This window comes from Coregonus clupeaformis, chromosome 33 (assembly GCF_020615455.1).
Source record: "Coregonus clupeaformis isolate EN_2021a chromosome 33, ASM2061545v1, whole genome shotgun sequence".
Classification (NCBI taxonomy): domain Eukaryota; kingdom Metazoa; phylum Chordata; class Actinopteri; order Salmoniformes; family Salmonidae; genus Coregonus; species Coregonus clupeaformis.
The window spans coordinates 6,916,272-6,932,729 of record NC_059224.1 but is presented as its reverse complement, the minus strand read 5'-3'; the positions used below and the strand labels follow the sequence as shown (position 1 = coordinate 6,932,729).

The following is a 16,458-nucleotide window of genomic DNA, read 5'->3' as shown; positions in this document are numbered from 1 at the left end:
TGCTTACAGTAATGACTCTACAGCTGCTTAGAGTAATGCCTCTCTAGAGCTGCTTAGAGTAATGACTCTCTCTAGAGCTGCTTAGAGTAATGACTCTCTAGAGCTGCTTAGAGTAATGACTCTCTCTAGAGCTGCTTAGAGTAATGACTCTCTCTACAGCTGCTTACAGTAATGACTCTCTACAGCTGCTTACAGTAATGACTCTAGAGCTGCTTAGAGTAATGACTCTCTAGAGCTGCTTAGAGTAATGACTCTCTCTAGAGCTGCTTACAGTAATGACTCTCTCTAGAGCTGCTTAGAGTAATGACTCTCTCTAGAGCTGCTTAGAGTAATGACTCTCTCTAGAGCTGCTTAGAGTAATGACTCTCTCTACAGCTGCTTACAGTAATGACTCTCTACAGCTGCTTACAGTAATGACTCTCTACAGCTGCTTACAGTAATGACTCTCTCTACAGCTACACACCAGCTAAGAAAATGTGGTATAGTAGGCCATAGCCAGCAACTGTCTGCCTTGGACAGGTCATGTCTGCCTTGGACAGGTCCTGTCTGCCTTGGACAGGTCCTGTCTGCCTTGGACAGGTCCTGTCTGCCTTGGACAGGTCATGTCTGCCTTGAACAGGTCCTGTCTGCCTTGGACAGGTCCTGTCTGCCTTGGACAGGTCCTGTCTCTAGAACCAGTCCATGAGCTACAGTACAGTCCAGAGCCGGACCAGCCAAAGGGCATTTCTGGCAAATGCCAGATGGGCTGGTCCATCTTTAGCCCAGTGGGCCTTTCTAAATGGGATGTTTTGCACAGAATGATCATTATTAGGTTAATAATAATAATAATAATAATATAATAAGGGCCTCAAAGAAAAGAATGGTCCGGTGTGTTACAAATGCCTGGGCCGATTCAGGTCCCAGTCCGTCCCTGCCAGAACCATATGGCTTTGGTACAGACCAGCTGTTTAAATTTGTTACAGAATGCCATTCTATGACCATTCACAACTACAGTAGAGGATATATTCTCTCAGATTGTCATAATTGATCATATTCACTTAGATGATCATAAAACCACTGCATCATAATCTCAAGATTGACAAATTCAGAAACAGACAGTCTGGATTATAGCTGTGTAGTCAGAATTTATTCCAGTCAAATTAGCAGTAGGAGTGAAAGTCATGACACATTTTTGTTTTTAAATAGCGTCAAATAATGGCTGGAAAAGTTTGCCATTGCTAACGAGATCGTACTGTAAAAAAGACCGGTGACCGTTGTTTTGGCTTGCGTGCCATACTAATAGGGCATCTTTGTACAGAAAACAAAACCATAGGAACATGGCATTTGCTTCAGTTAGCAAGTTGATAGTGTAGAATTGACCTTTACCATAATCTTGATATTTTTGTTGTTTTACATGTAAGGGATGCAGTGTCACTGTCATGTCATCATTAAATCAGCACCAATATATATATATATATATAACACTGTCAATTCAGTATTTGATTTGTTGGAAGAAACAGTGAATGTTAACTTTTTCATATCTCCAAAACTTTAGGAGAGTTTGAGAAATGCAATGTGAAAGATTTGGAATTAAATATAAGAACTTGATACTATGTGCTGTGGTTTGATTGAGCTCTGAAAACTCATTTCATTTTGTCTTACACCCCCCAAGCCAAGTATCTTGCTCAGGCCCTGCGATAGACTAGAGCTAAGTGCCTTGCTCAAGGGCACAATGGCAGCCAGTGGAGAAGAGGCCAGCACCCCTACGGTTGTCAGTTCAGATCCCACTTCGTCGCCTGGCCCAGGGCTTGAACCAAGAACCTTCCGGCTACTGTTCTACCACTCTAACCTTGGCTACATACCTCTTGTAACACAGTAGGACCTCACAGACACAAACACATCGGGAATGAAGGTTGTTTGAAATACTGAAATGTTTGTAACTTTGAAATAGACTTCACAAAAAAATATTTGGTTTGTATCTTTTGAGGTTGTACTGTACCTGGTCCACATGAAACAGACATCACAGAAGAATCTCCATGGCGTGGCCCACATGATCACTCACATGAGACACTCCTGGTTGTTTTTGGTGTGAAACCTTTATTGTTTCTTCAGTTTATTTCATAAAATAAGCAACAGTGCTAACATTACAGGTAGACATTACAGTATAAAATGAGAAGCATCGCTCAAGATAAACTGGTGCAAGAATTTACCATCGAAAGGATGAAGAAAAACAAAAAACATTCAAAATGAAGATCAGTAATAAAATAATTGAACGCAAGAGAAAGCTATTCTGTATTCTAAAAATGGAATAAACAACTATGGCTTTCCTAAATGTCGACAGGTAGAATGAGTATTCTTCATGACTTTGTTTTCGAGAAACGGGTTAAGCATATTCAGTCTGCAGACCTAGAGGAAGAAAGAAAACTGATTGAAAAAATATGCCACAAAAAGATTAAAAGTGGCAATCTGCAATTGCTACATCCATCCAAATGAACTTTTCAATTAACGATCTTACAATAACTTAACATATCTTCCTTCGATTTATGATCCATGTCAAAATTAGGCAAACTCTAATATAGACATCTCGTCAACGGATTAAAACGGCGCTTTTCTGTTCACCCAAAAGAGTAGAGTTACACGGGTGCTTTCACATAGAACAGGGCTCCCCAATTACATTCAGCCATGGGCAGATTTTTCCTTAAGCGGATGGTCGCGGAGCCGGAACATTGTTATAAATAATTTGTAAACTGCAAATTGACTGCAAGAATCCCAAACAGATATAGTATGACAAAAACAGAATCATTTCAAACCTTGATTACGTTGGGATACGATCACATACAGGGCCTTCAGAAAGTATTCAGAACCCTTGACTTTTTCCACAATTAGCTGTGTTACTTACTGCCTGATTAAAAATCGATTCAACTGAGATTTTGTGTCACTGGCCTACACACAATAACCCATAATTTAAAAGTGGAATTATGTTTTTTTTTTAGAAAATTTGACTAATTAATTAAAAATGAAAAGCTGAAATGTCTTGAGTCAATAAGTATTCAACCCCTTTGTTATGGCAAGCCTAAATAAGTTCAGGAGTAAAAAGGTGTTTAACAAGTCACATAATAAGTTGCATGGACTCACTCTGTGTGCAATGATAGTGTTTAACATGATTTTGGAATGACTACCTCATCTCTGTACCCCACACATACAGATAATTGTAAGGTCCCTCAGTCAAGCAGTGAATTTCAAACATTCAACCACAAAGACCAGGTAGGTTTTCCAATGCCTCGCAAAGAAGGGCACCTATTGGTAGATTGGTAAAAATAAAAAAAGCAGACCTTGAATATTGAATATCCCTTTGAGCATGGTGAAGTTATTAATTACACTTTGGGTGGTGCATCAATACACCCAGTCACTACAAAGATACAGGCGTACTTCCTAACTCAGTTGCCGGAGAGGAAGGAAACCGCTCCAGGATTTCACCATGAGGCCAATGTTGACTTTAAAGGGATACTTGGGAATTTTTGCAATGAGGCCCTTTATCTACTTCCTCAGAGTCAGATGAACTTGTGGATACCATTTTTATGTCTCTGCGTGCAGTTTGAAGGAAGTTGCTAGCTAGCGCAATGACTGAAAGTCTAGATTTCATTCTGCTAACGCTAGTTAGCATTGGCTCGCGAAACTACCTCTAATTTCCTTCTGTCCTGAATACAAAAAGCGCTATGTTTGGGGCAAATACAACACATCACTGAGTACCACTCTTCTTATTTTCAAGCATGGTGGTGGCCGCATCATGTTATGGGTGTGCTTGTCATCGGCAAGGACTACGGAGGTTTTTAGGATACAAATAAATGGAATAAAGCTAAGAACAAGCAAAATCCTAGAGGAAAAACCTGGTTCAGTCTGCTTTCCAACAGACAATATCCACGCTGGACTAAAGGCTAGAGCTACCGCTTACAAGGAACAGGACACGGACATGTACGCAAAAGAGAAAGCCCACTATAACAGCCGACGAGACATCAAACATGCAAAAGGACAATATAGGAGGAAGGTGGAATCCTATTACACCGGCTACAACGCTCGTCGTATAGGAGGAAGGTGGAATCCTATTACACCGGCTACAACGCTCGTCGTATAGGAGGAAGGTAGAATCCTATTACACCGGCTCCGACACTCGTCGTATAGGAGGAAGGTGGAATCCTATTACACCGGCTCCGACACTCGTCGTATAGGAGGAAGGTGGAATCCTATTACACCGGCTCCGACACTCATCGTATAGGGGGAAGGTGGAATCCTATTACACCGGCTCCGACACTCGTCGTATAGGAGGAAGGTGGAATCCTATTACACCGGCTCCGACACTGCGTCGTATAGGGAGGAAGGTGGAATCCTATTACACCGGCTCCGACGCTCGTCGATATAGGAGGAAGGTGGAATCCTATTACACCGGCTCCGACGCTCGTCGTATAGGAGGAAGGTGGAATCCTATTACACCGGCTCCGACACTCGTCGTATAGGAGGAAGGTGGAATCCTATTACACCGGCTCCGACGCTCGTCGTATAGGATGAAGGTGGAATCCTATTACACCGGCTCCGACGCTCATCGTATAGGAGGAAGGGGGAATCCTATTACACCGGCTCCGACACTCGTCGTATAGGAGGAAGGTGGAATCCTATTACACCGTACTCCGACACTCATCGTATAGGAGGAAGGGGGAATCCTATTACACCGGCTCCGACACTCGTCGTATAGGAGGAAGGTGGAATCCTATTACACCGGCTCCGACACTCGTCGTATAGGAGGAAGGTGGAATCCTATTACACCGGCTCCGACGCTCGTCGTATAGGAGGAAGGTGGAATCCTATTACACCGGCTCCGACACTCGTCGTATAGGAGGAAGGTGGAATCCTATTACACCGGCTCCGACGCTCGTCGTATAGGAGGAAGGTGGAATCCTATTACACCGGCTCCGACGCTCGTCGTATAGGAGGAAGGTGGAATCCTATTACACCGGCTCTGATGCTTGTCGTATAGGAGGAAGGTGGAATCCTATTACACCGGCTCCGACACTCATTGTATAGGAGGAAGGGGGAATCCTATTACACCGGCTCCGACACTTGTCGTATAGGAGGAAGGTGGAATCCTATTACACCGGCTCCGAAGCTCGTCGTATAGGAGGAAGGTGGAATCCTATTACACCGGCTCCGACGCTCGTCGTATAGGAGGAAGGTGGAATCCTATTACACCGGCTCCGACGCTCGTCGTATAGGAGGAAGGTGGAATCCTATTACACCGGCTCCGACGCTCGTCGTATAGGAGGAAGGTGGAATCCTATTACACCGGCTCCGACGCTCGTCGTATAGGAGGAAGGTGGAATCCTATTACACCCGGCTCCGACGCTCGTCAGTATAGGAGGAAGGTGGAATCCTATTACACCGGCTCCGACGCTCGTCGTATAGGAGGAAGGTGGAATCCTATTACACCGGCTCCGGCGCTCATCGTATAGGAGGAAGGTGGAATCCTATTACACCCGGCTCCGGCGCTCGTCGTATAGGAGGAAGGTGGAATCCTATTACACCGGCTCCGACGCTCGTCGTATAGGAGGAAGGTGGAATCCTATTACACCCGGCTCCGACGCTCGTCGTATAGGAGGAAGGTGGAATCCTATTACACCGGCTCCGACGCTCGTCGTATAGGAGGAAGGTGGAATCCTATTACACCGGCTCCGACGCTCGTCGTATAGGAGGAAGGTGGAATCCTATTACACCGGCTCCGACGCTCGTCGTATAGGAGGAAGGTGGAATCCTATTACACCCGGCTCCGGCGCTCGTCGTATAGGAGGAAGGTGGAATCCTATTACACCGGCTCCGACGCTCGTCGTATAGGAGGAAGGTGGAATCCCTATTACACCGGCTCCGGCGCTCGTCGTATAGGAGGAAGGTGGAATCCTATTACACCGGCTCCGACGCTCGGCGTATAGGAGGAAGGTGGAATCCTATTACACCGGCTCCGACGCTCGGCGTATAGGAGGAAGGTGGAATCCTATTACACCGGCTCCGACGCTCGTCGTATAGGAGGAAGGTGGAATCCTATTACACCGGCTCCGACGCTCGTCGTATAGGAGGAAGGTGGAATCATATTACACTGGCTCCGACGCTCGTCGTATAGGAGGAAGGTGGAATCCTATTACACCGGCTCCGACGCTCGTCGTATAGGAGGAAGGTGGAATCCTATTACACCGGCTCCGACGCTCGTCGTATAGGAGGAAGGTGGAATCCTATTACACCGGCTCCGACGCTCGTCGTATAGGAGGAAGGTGGAATCCTATTACACCGGCTCCGACGCTCGGTGTATAGGAGGAAGGTGGAATCCTATTAGACCGGCTCCGACGCTCGTCGTATAGGAGGAAGGTGGAATCCTATTACACCGGCTCCGACACTCATCGTATAGGAGGAAGGTGGAATCCTATTACACCGGCTCCGACGCAAATCGTATGTGGCAGGGCTTGTAGACGATGACTGATTACAAAAAGGGAAACCCAGACGTGAGTTGCCCAGCGATGTAGAACTCCCAAACGAGCTAAATGCCTTTTATGCTTGCTTTGAGGAATATAACACTGTGCCTTGCGTGTGAAAGCCCCTGTTTTTCTGAATGACTCTGACCTCGTCTCTCCGTGGCCGATGCGAGCAAAACATTTAAAAAACAGGTTAACAATAACAAGGCCGCCGGGACAGACGGAACACCAGGGCACGTTCTCAAAACATGCGCAGACCAACTGGCAAGTGTCTTTCAATCTCTCCTTTGCCCAGTCTGTAATCCCAACATGTTTCAAGCTGACCACCATTGTCCCTGTTCCCAAGAGCACCAAGGTAACCTGCCTAAATGAATACCGCCCAGGTAGCGCTCACATCTGTAATTATATGAAGTGCTTTGAAAGGCTGGCCATGACACACAACACAATCATCCCAGACCCACTCCAATTCGCATACCGCCCCAACAGATCCACAGATCAATCTCAATTGCACTTCACACTGGCCTCTCCCAACTGGACAAGAGGGGAAATAAATGTGAGAATGCTGTTCATAGACTACAGCTCAGCGTTTAACACCATAGTGCCCTCCAAGCTCATCACCAAGCTAGGGACCCCTGGACTGAACCCCTCCCTCTGCAAACTGGATCCTGGACTTCCTGATGGGCCGCCCCAAGGTGGTGAGGGTAGGCAACAACACCACCCCCACGCTGACCCTCAACACGGGGGCCCCTCAGGGGTGTGTGCTTAGTCCCCTCCTGTACTCCTGTTCACCCACGACTGCGTGGCCACCCATGACTCACACCATCATCAAGTTTGCTGACGACACGACGGTGGTAGGCCTGATCAACGGCAGCGACGACACAGCCTACAGGGAGGAGGTCAGAGACAGCAGTGTGGTGCCGGAGCAAAAACCTCTCCCTCAATGTCAGTAAGACCAAGCAGTACTATAGGAGAAAAAAGGGGAGGGCCTGTCCACGTCCACCTCCCCATCCAGCCTGTTGTGGAGCGGGTCGAGAGCTTCATGTTCCTTGGCGTCCACATCACTAAGGACTTAACATGGTCCACACACACCAACACAGTCATAAAGAAGGCACGACAGCGCCTCTTCCCCCTCAGGAGGCTGAAAAGATTTGGCATGGGCCCTCGGATCCTCAAAATGTTATACTGCTGCACCATCGAGAGCATCTTGACTGGCTGCATCAATCAATCAATCAATCAATTTTATTTTATATAGCCCTTCATACATCAGCTAATATCTCGAAGTGCTGTACAGAAACCCAGCCTAAAACCCCAAACAGCTAGTAATGCAGGTGTAGAAGCACGGTGGCTAGGAAAAACTCCCTAGAAAGGCCAAAACCTAGGAAGAAACCTAGAGAGGAACCAGGCTATGAGGGGTGGCCAGTCCTCTTCTGGCTGTGCCGGGTGGAGATTATAACAGAACCATGCCAAGATGTTCAAAAATGTTCATAAGTGACAAGCATGGTCAAATAATAATCAGGAATAAATCTCAGTTGGCTTTTCATAGCCGATCATTAAGAGTTGAAAACAGCAGGTCTGGGACAGGTAGGGGTTCCATAACCGCAGGCAGAACAGTTGAAACTGGAATAGCAGCAAGGCCAGGCGGACTGGGGACAGCAAGGAGTCACCACGGCCGGTAGTCCCGACGTATGGTCCTAGGGCTCAGGTCTCTCAGTTGGCTTTTCATAGCCGATCATTAAGAGTTGAAAACAGCAGGTCTGGGACAGGTAGGGGTTTCGTAACCGCAGGCAGAACAGTTGAAACTGGAATAGCAGCAAGGCCAGGCGGACTGGGGACCGCTTGGTATGGCAACTGCACCGCCCTTGACAGCAAAGCGCTACAGAGGGTGGTGCGGACAGCCCAATACATCACTGGGGCCGAGTTCCCTGCCATCCAGGACCTCTATACCAGGCGGTGTCAGAGGAAGGCCCGAAAAATTGCCAAAGACTCCAGCCACCCAAGCCATAGACTGTTCACTCTGTTACCGTCCGACAAACGGTACCGGAGCATCAGCTCTCGGACGAACAGGCTACGAGAAAGCTTCTACCCCGAAGCCATAAGACCGCTAAATAGCCAGACAACTGAATTAATGGTCCCCAAACTATCTGCACTGACTATCTTGCATTGATCCTCACTCACTCACACACACACACCCTACTTTGACACTCCCACACAAATTCACTACATACGCACCCCACATTTGCTACTCCTGATGCCTAGTCACTTTACCCTGCCTTCATGTACATATCTACCTCAAGAACCTTATTATTATCTATCCTGATGCCTAGTCACTTTACCCTGCCTTCATGTACAGTTGAAGTCTGAAGTTTACATACACTTAGGTTGGAGTCATTAAGACTAGTTTTTCAACCACTCCACACATTTCTTGTTAACAAACTATAGTTTTGGCAAGTCGGTTAGGACATCTACTTTGTGCATGACACAAGTCATTTTTCCAACAATTGTTTACAGAGATTATTTCACTTATAATTCACTATCACAATTCCAGTGGGTCAGAAGTTTACATACACTAAGTTGACGGTGCCTTTAAACAGCTTGGAAAATTCCAGAAAAGGATGTCATGGCTTTAGAAGCTTCTGATAGGCTAATTGACATCATTTGAGTCAATTGGAGGTGTAATAATAATAATAATATGCCATTTAGCAGACGCTTTTATCCAAAGCGACTTACAGTCATGCATGCATACATTTTTGTGTATGGGTGGTCCCGGGGATCAAACCCACTACCTTGGCGTTACAAGCGCCGTGCTCTACCAGCTGAGCTACAGAGGACCACCTGTGGATGTATTTCAAGGCCTACCTTCAAACTCAGTGCCTCTTTGCTTGACATCATGGGAAAATCAAAAGAAATCGACCAAGACCTCAGAAAAATAATTGTAGACCTACACAAGTCTGGTTCATCCTTGGGAGCAAATTCCAAATGCCTGAAGGTACCACGTTCATCTGTACAAACAATAGTACGCAAGTATAAACACCATGGGACCACGCAGGGGTGGCAGCATCATGCTGTGGGGGTGCGCTTCACAAAATAGATGGCATCATGATGAAGGAAAATTATGTGGATATATTGAAGCAACATCTCAAGACATCAGTCAGGAAGTTAAAGCTTGTTCGCAAATGGGTCTTCCAAATGGACAATGACCCGAAACTTACTTCCAAAGTTGTGGCAAAATGGCTTAAGGACAACAAAGTCAAGGTATTGGAGTGGCCATCACAAAGCCCTGACCTCAATCCTATAGAAAATGTGTGGGTAGAACTGAAATAGCATGTGCGAGCGAGCAAGGAGGCCTACAAACCTGACTCAGTTACACCAGCTCTGTCAGGAGGAATGGGCCAAAATTCACCCAACTTATTGTGGGAAGCTTGTGGAAGGCTACCCGAAATGTTTGACCCAAGTTAAACAATTTAAAGGCAATGCTACCAAATACGAATTGAGTGTATGTAAACTTCTGACCCACTGGGAATGTGATGAAAGAAATAAAAGCTGAAATAAATAATTATCTCTACTATTATTCTGACATTTCACATTCTTAAAATAAAGTGGTGATCCTAACTGACCTAAGACAGGGAATTTTTACTAGGATTAAATGTCAGGAATTGTGAAAAACTGAGTTTAAATGTATTTGGCTAAGGTGTATGTAAACTTCCGACTTCAACTGTACATATCTACCTCAAATACCTTATTATTATCTATCCTGATGCCTAGTCACTTTACCCTGCCTTCATGTACATATCTACCTCAAATACCTTATTATTATCTATCCTGATGCCTAGTCACTTTACCCTGCCTTCATGTACATATCTACCTCAAATACCTTATTATTATCTATCCTGATGCCTAGTCACTTTACCCTGCCTTCATGTACATATCTACCTCAAATACCTTATTATTATCTATCCTGATGCCTAGTCACTTTACCCTGCCTTCATGTACATATCTACCTCAAATATATAGTACCTCTAAACATTGATCGATTGTACTGTAGCTCTATTCTTGTGTATTTTATTTTATTAAATTGTATGATTATTTTTAAACTCTGCATCGTTGGGAAGGGCTCGTAAGCAAGTCTACACCAGTTGTATTCGGCGCACATGACGAATACAATTCCATTTGACACTGGGATACAAATTCAACTTTTAGCAGGACAATAACCTAAAACACAAGGCCTAAAATACACTGGCGTTGCTTACCAAGACGACATCGAATGTTACTGAGCGGCCTAGTTACAGTTTTGACTTCAATCGGCTTGGAAATCTATGGCAAGACTTGAAAATTGCTGTCTGGCAATGATCAACAACCAACTTGACAAAGCTTTAAGAATTTAAAAAAGAATAAAGTGTAAATATTGTACAATCCAGGTGTGCAAAGCTCTTAGAGACTTACCCAGAAAGACTCACAGCTGTAATCGCTGCCAAAGGTGATTCTAACATGTATTAGGTATTTTCTGCATTTCATTTTCAATACATGTTTTCACTTTGTCATTATGGGGTATTGTGTGTTGGTAGGTGATAACATTTTTTTAATGAATAAATTTTGAATTCAGGCTGTAACACAACAAAATGTGGAATAAGTCAAGAGGTATGAATACTTTCTGAAGGCACTGTATGCCTCTATTTATGCATGGGAATACTTGGGAACAGATTTCCTAAATTAAAATGACTTAGCTGATTTGCTGTGATTGTACAGTCTTATGTCCAAAGAAACTAAATCACACACATACACTTTGTGGCCAAAAGTATGTGGACACCTGCTCGTCCAACATCTCATTCCAAAATCATGGGCATTAATATGGAGTTGGTTCCCCCTTTGCTGCTACAACGGCCTCCACTTTTCTGGGAAGGCTTTCCACTAGATGTTGGAACATTGTTGTGGGGACTTGCTTCCATTCAGCCACAAGAGCATTAGTGAGGTCGGGCACTGATGTTGGTCGATTAGGCCTGGCTCGCAGTCGGCGTTCCAATTCATCCCAAAGGTGTTCGATGGGGTTGAGGTCAGGGCTCTGTGCAGGCCAGTCAAGTTCTTCCACACCGATCTCGACAAACAATTTCTGTATGGACCTCGCTTTTTGCACAGGGAAACACAGAAGTTGGAAACACAGAATCGTCTAGAATGTCATTGTATGCTGTAGCGTTAAGATTTCCCTTCACTGGAAACTAAGGGGCCTAGCCCGAACCAATGAAAACAGCCCCAGACCGTTATTCCTCCAGACCATTATTCCTCCTCCACCAAACTTTACAGTTGGCACTATGCATTGGGGCAGGTAAGGTTCTCCTGGCATCCACCAAACCCGGATTCTTCCGTCGGACTGCCAGAGGGTGAAGCGTGATTCATCACTTCAGAGAACGCGTTTCCACTGCTCCAGAGTCCAATGGCGGTGAGCTTTACACCACTCCAGCCGAATCTGGTGATCTTAGGCTTGTGTGCGGCTGCTCGGCCATGGAAACCCATTTCATGAAGCTCCCGACGAACAGTTCTTGTGCTGACGTTGTTTCCAGAGGCAGTTTGAAAGTAGCGAGTGTTGCAACCGAGGACAGACGATTTTTACGCGCTATGCGCTTCAACACTCGGCGGTCCCGTTCTGTGAGCTTGTGTGGCCTACCACTTTGCAGCGGAGCCGTTGTTGCTCCTAGACGTTTCCACTTCACAATAACAGGGCAGAAATTTGAGGAACTGACTTGCTGGAAAGGTGGCATCCTATGACGGTGCCACGTTGAAAGTCACTGAGCTCTTCAGTAAGGCCATTCTACTGCCAATGTTTATCTATGGAGATTGCATGGCTGCGTGCTTGATTTTATACACCTGTCAGCAACGGGTGTGGCTGAAATAGCCGAATCCGCTAATTTGAAGGGGTGTCCATATACTTTTGGCCAGACAGTGTGTGTGGATTTATGATATACACTACCGGTCAAAAGTTTGGACACTCCTACTCATTCAAGGGTTTTTCTTTATTTAAAAAAAAAACTATTTTCTACATTATATTATAATAGTGAGAGTGTGCAAAGCTGTCATCATGGCAAAGGGTGGCCACTTTGAAGAATCTAAAATATATTTTGATTTGTTTAACACTTCTTTGGTTACTACATGATTCCATATGTGTTTTTTCATAGTTTTGATGTCTTCACTATTATTCTACAATGTAGAAAATAGTAAAAAATAAAGAAAAACCCTTGAATGAGTAGGTGTCCAAACTTTTGACTGGTACCGTGTGTGTGTGTGTGTGTGTGTGTGTGTGTGTGTGTGTGTGTGTGTGTGTGTATATATATATATATATATATATATATATATATATATATATAGAAAACTTGGAGGCCACCTATTGGGGAACTAACCCTGACATAAAACATTTAAGTTTCGTAACCCCCAAATAACTACCGGTATTAATAACTAGACAAGTCATTACATAAACGCCACTCCAAAAACATGGCAATACTGTATCAAATTAGATTATTCATAGAATTGAATGGACATACCTATAAACCAAGAAGCAGGGGGTAGGGCAGTGATCTTCTGTTATTAGAAATACTTTGTGCGATTGAGAGCTCTCTGAGCTATCTGTCCACTCTGGTCTGTGATTTTCTCCCAGTCTGTTTGACCCACCACGAAGCCGATATCGCGCTTGCGTTCGGCGTCCTTCTGCTCTTCGAGGTCAGCCCAGCGAACCTAGAGGACAGGAAGGAAAACATCCAGCGGGGGTCACGAGCAGGAAATGGACGAGGAGCAGGCAATGTTCTGCTGATGCTAGCTAGCTGTTCAGATATCGCATTGCAATTTAAATATTCTCGTAATTTTGTGAAACAGTATTTAGGGAGCACACCAAACCACGATCAAAACCACATTTTTCGCCAATAGATAATCCTGTTTTTGTGATGACATTATCTGCCTTGAAATACAGAGATTGTGAGAAGTCAAAACGATCAAATGTTACAGTCTGCAAACCATATTATATGGTCAGTCAGGCTGTCATTGTAAATTAGAATAGCCTGGATTTAAAAAAAAATTACAAACAAAAAATGCATGAATAAGATTAGACAGGATGGTTTTGGGAAAACGTCAAACAATCAATATTTAATGGTGTGTTAAACAGAAACGGTTAAAACAGGATATAATATGGGATATGCCACTTTACCCTCTTCTTGCCGGGCTCAGAGTGGCGTGTGGCGTAGTCGTCTGGCAGCTGAAGGAAGTCCTCCATGCCTGCCATGTCATCTCCCTCCCTCTTCCTCTTCCCCCCCATCACCAGGCCGTCCAGCTTGTCTGTAAGGAGAAGAGCGCTCGCCACGTCACCTCACGACTCAGCAAAATAATAAATACTAGCTACTTCACTGACATCGTCACTGTGACGATGATGCCCGACACTTCTTAGATTCTGTATAACGCCATTTTATTGCTCTGTCTATAAATAATTTGTAAGAAACTTTCCACGTTTTCCCAAATGTATTACCAAGGATCCAGTCAAAGAGTTGTCTCCTCTCGTTTTGATATTGAAGCAAGGGGAGTTAAAAAGGCAAAATGGTGTTCAAACTGTTTGCAGTTTAAAGCAAGCACAAATGTGTTATTTTACAGAACATCTTGTTTTTTTGTAAATATGAGTGGATGTTATTTATTTGAAAATGTACTATTTTGATCTTTGTGTGTTTTGATCAGATAATTTGTATTCAGCGTTTCCGTATATTTGTCTATAATAAGGAGGAAACTGGTCAGACCACAGGTGTCAAATTCATTCCACGGAGGGCCGAGTGTCTCACCTTGGGGACCCACAACCGTTCCATGTATTTGAACCATTCCAGAGCTAGCACACCTGATTTAAACTTGCCAACTAGTTATCAAGACCTTGACTACTTAAATCAAGGGAGCTAGTTTAGGGCTACAACAACATTGTCAACGTCTGGGGGTCCCGGAAGAGAAGTTTAGACGATGGAGAGGAAGAGGATACTGTGGAGTAAAAGGAGCTACCGGAAGCTACCGGAAGCTGGAGTTGTTAGTGAACATCATGTACAGTGTCTTCGGAAAGTATTCCCACATTTTGTTACGTTAAAGTCTTATTCTAAAATTGATTAAATAAAACAATTTCCTCAGCAATCTACACACAATACCCCATAATGACACAGCAAAAACAGGTTTTTAGAAATGTTTGCAAATGTATTAAAAACAAAAAACAGAAATACCTTATTTACATAAGTATTCAGACCCTTTGCTATGAGACTCGAAATTGAGCTCAGGTGCATCCTGTTTTCATTGATCATCCTTGAGATGTTTCTACAACTTGGAGTCCATCTGTGGTAAATTCCATTGATTTGGAAAGGCACACCTGTCTATATAAGGTCCCACAGTTGACAGTGCATGTCAGAGCACAAGCCATGAGGTCAAAGGAATTGTCCGTAGAACTCTGAGACAGGATTGTGTCTAGGCACAGATCTGGGGAAGGGTACCAAAAAATTTCTGCAGCATTGAAGGTCCCCAAGAACACAGCGGCCTCAATCATTTTTAAATGGAAGAAGTTTGGAACCACCAAGACTCTTCCTAGAACTGGCCTCCCGGCCAAACTGAGCAATCGGGGGAGAAGGGTCTTGGACAGGGAGGTTACCAAGAACCCGATGGTCACTCTGTGGAGATGGGAGAACCTTCCAGAAGGACAACCATCTCTGCAGCACTCCATCAATTACGCCTTTATGGTAGAGTGGCCAGACGGAAGCCACTCCTCAGTAAAAGGCAGATGACAGCCCACTTGGAGTTTGCCAAAAGGCACCTAAACTCTCAGACCATGATAAACAAGCTTCTCTGGTCTGATGAAACCAAGATTGAACTCTTTGGTCTGAATGCCAAGCGTCACGTCTGGAGGAAACCTGGCACCATCCCTACGGTGAAGCATGGTGGTGGCAGCATCATGCTGTGGGGATGTTTTTCAGCGGCAGGGTTGGGAGACTAGTCAGGATCGAGGGAAAGATTAACAAAACAATGTACAAAGATATCCTTGATGAAAACCTACTCCAGAGCGCTCAAGACCTCAGACTGGGGGCGAAGGTTCACCTTCCAACAGGACAACGACCCTAAGCACACAGCCAAGACAACGCAGGAGTGGTTTTGGGACAAGTCTCTGAATGTCCTTGAGTGGCCCAGCCAGAGCCCAGACGTGAACCCGATTGAACATCTCTGGAGAGACCTGAAAATAGATGTGCAGCGACGCTCCACATCCAACCTGACAGAGCTTGAGAGGATCTGCAGAGAAGAATGGGAGAAACTGCGCAAATACAGTTGTGCCAAGCTTGTAGCGTCATACCCAAGAAGACTCAAGGCTGTAATCGCTGCCAAAGGTGCTTCAACAAAGTACTGAGTAAAGGGTCTGAATACTTATGTAAATATCACATTTCATTAATTTTTTTACAACATTTTATAAAAAACAGTTTTTGCTTTGTCATTATGGGGTATTGTGTGTAGATTGATGAGGTGGGAAAAACAATTTAATCAATTTTAGAATAAGGCTGTAACCTAACAAAATGTGGAAAAGGTCAAGGGGTCTGAATACTTTCCGAAGGCACTGTAAATGGAATGGTATCAAATGATCAAATGATGTCATTCCATTCACTCCATAGTTGTTAGTGTACATTAGTAAGATCACAAAACAAAGGGAATACCTACCGAGTTTCGCATCAGAAGTGTCCATCTCCCATTTGCTTTGTGGAATGTAACCCTAAATTATACAGAGAAGAGACCGCAACGGTTAGGCCTCTGAGCGGCAAGGAGCTAGGGGTCAGGAGGAGGATATGAGAGAGAGAGAGCAGAGAGAGAGAGAGAGAGAGAGAGAGCAGAGAGAGAGAGAGAGAGAGAGCAGAGAGAGAGAGAGCAGAGAGAGAGAGAGCAGAGAAAGAGAGCGAGAGAGAGAGAGAGAGAGAGAGGGGGGGGTTTCGGTGACGGA

At 44.6% G+C, this 16,458-nt stretch overlaps 1 protein-coding gene across 1 annotated transcript in view; it reads right to left on the bottom strand.

Moving 5' to 3' along the window:
- Positions 1-2,056: 2,056 nt before the first annotated feature.
- ylpm1 (YLP motif containing 1) overlaps positions 2,057-16,458 on the bottom strand; it is a 38,778-nt gene continuing 24,376 nt past the window's right edge. Inside the window, exons 20-23 of the mRNA XM_045210034.1 lie at positions 16,182-16,233; positions 13,672-13,799; positions 13,016-13,205; positions 2,057-2,385 (exon numbers count right to left, since the gene is read on the bottom strand). Coding sequence (XP_045065969.1) covers positions 13,059-13,205; positions 13,672-13,799; positions 16,182-16,233 — 327 coding nt within the window. The 3' untranslated portion in view covers positions 2,057-2,385; positions 13,016-13,058. The remainder of the gene's footprint in view (positions 2,386-13,015; positions 13,206-13,671; positions 13,800-16,181; positions 16,234-16,458) is intronic.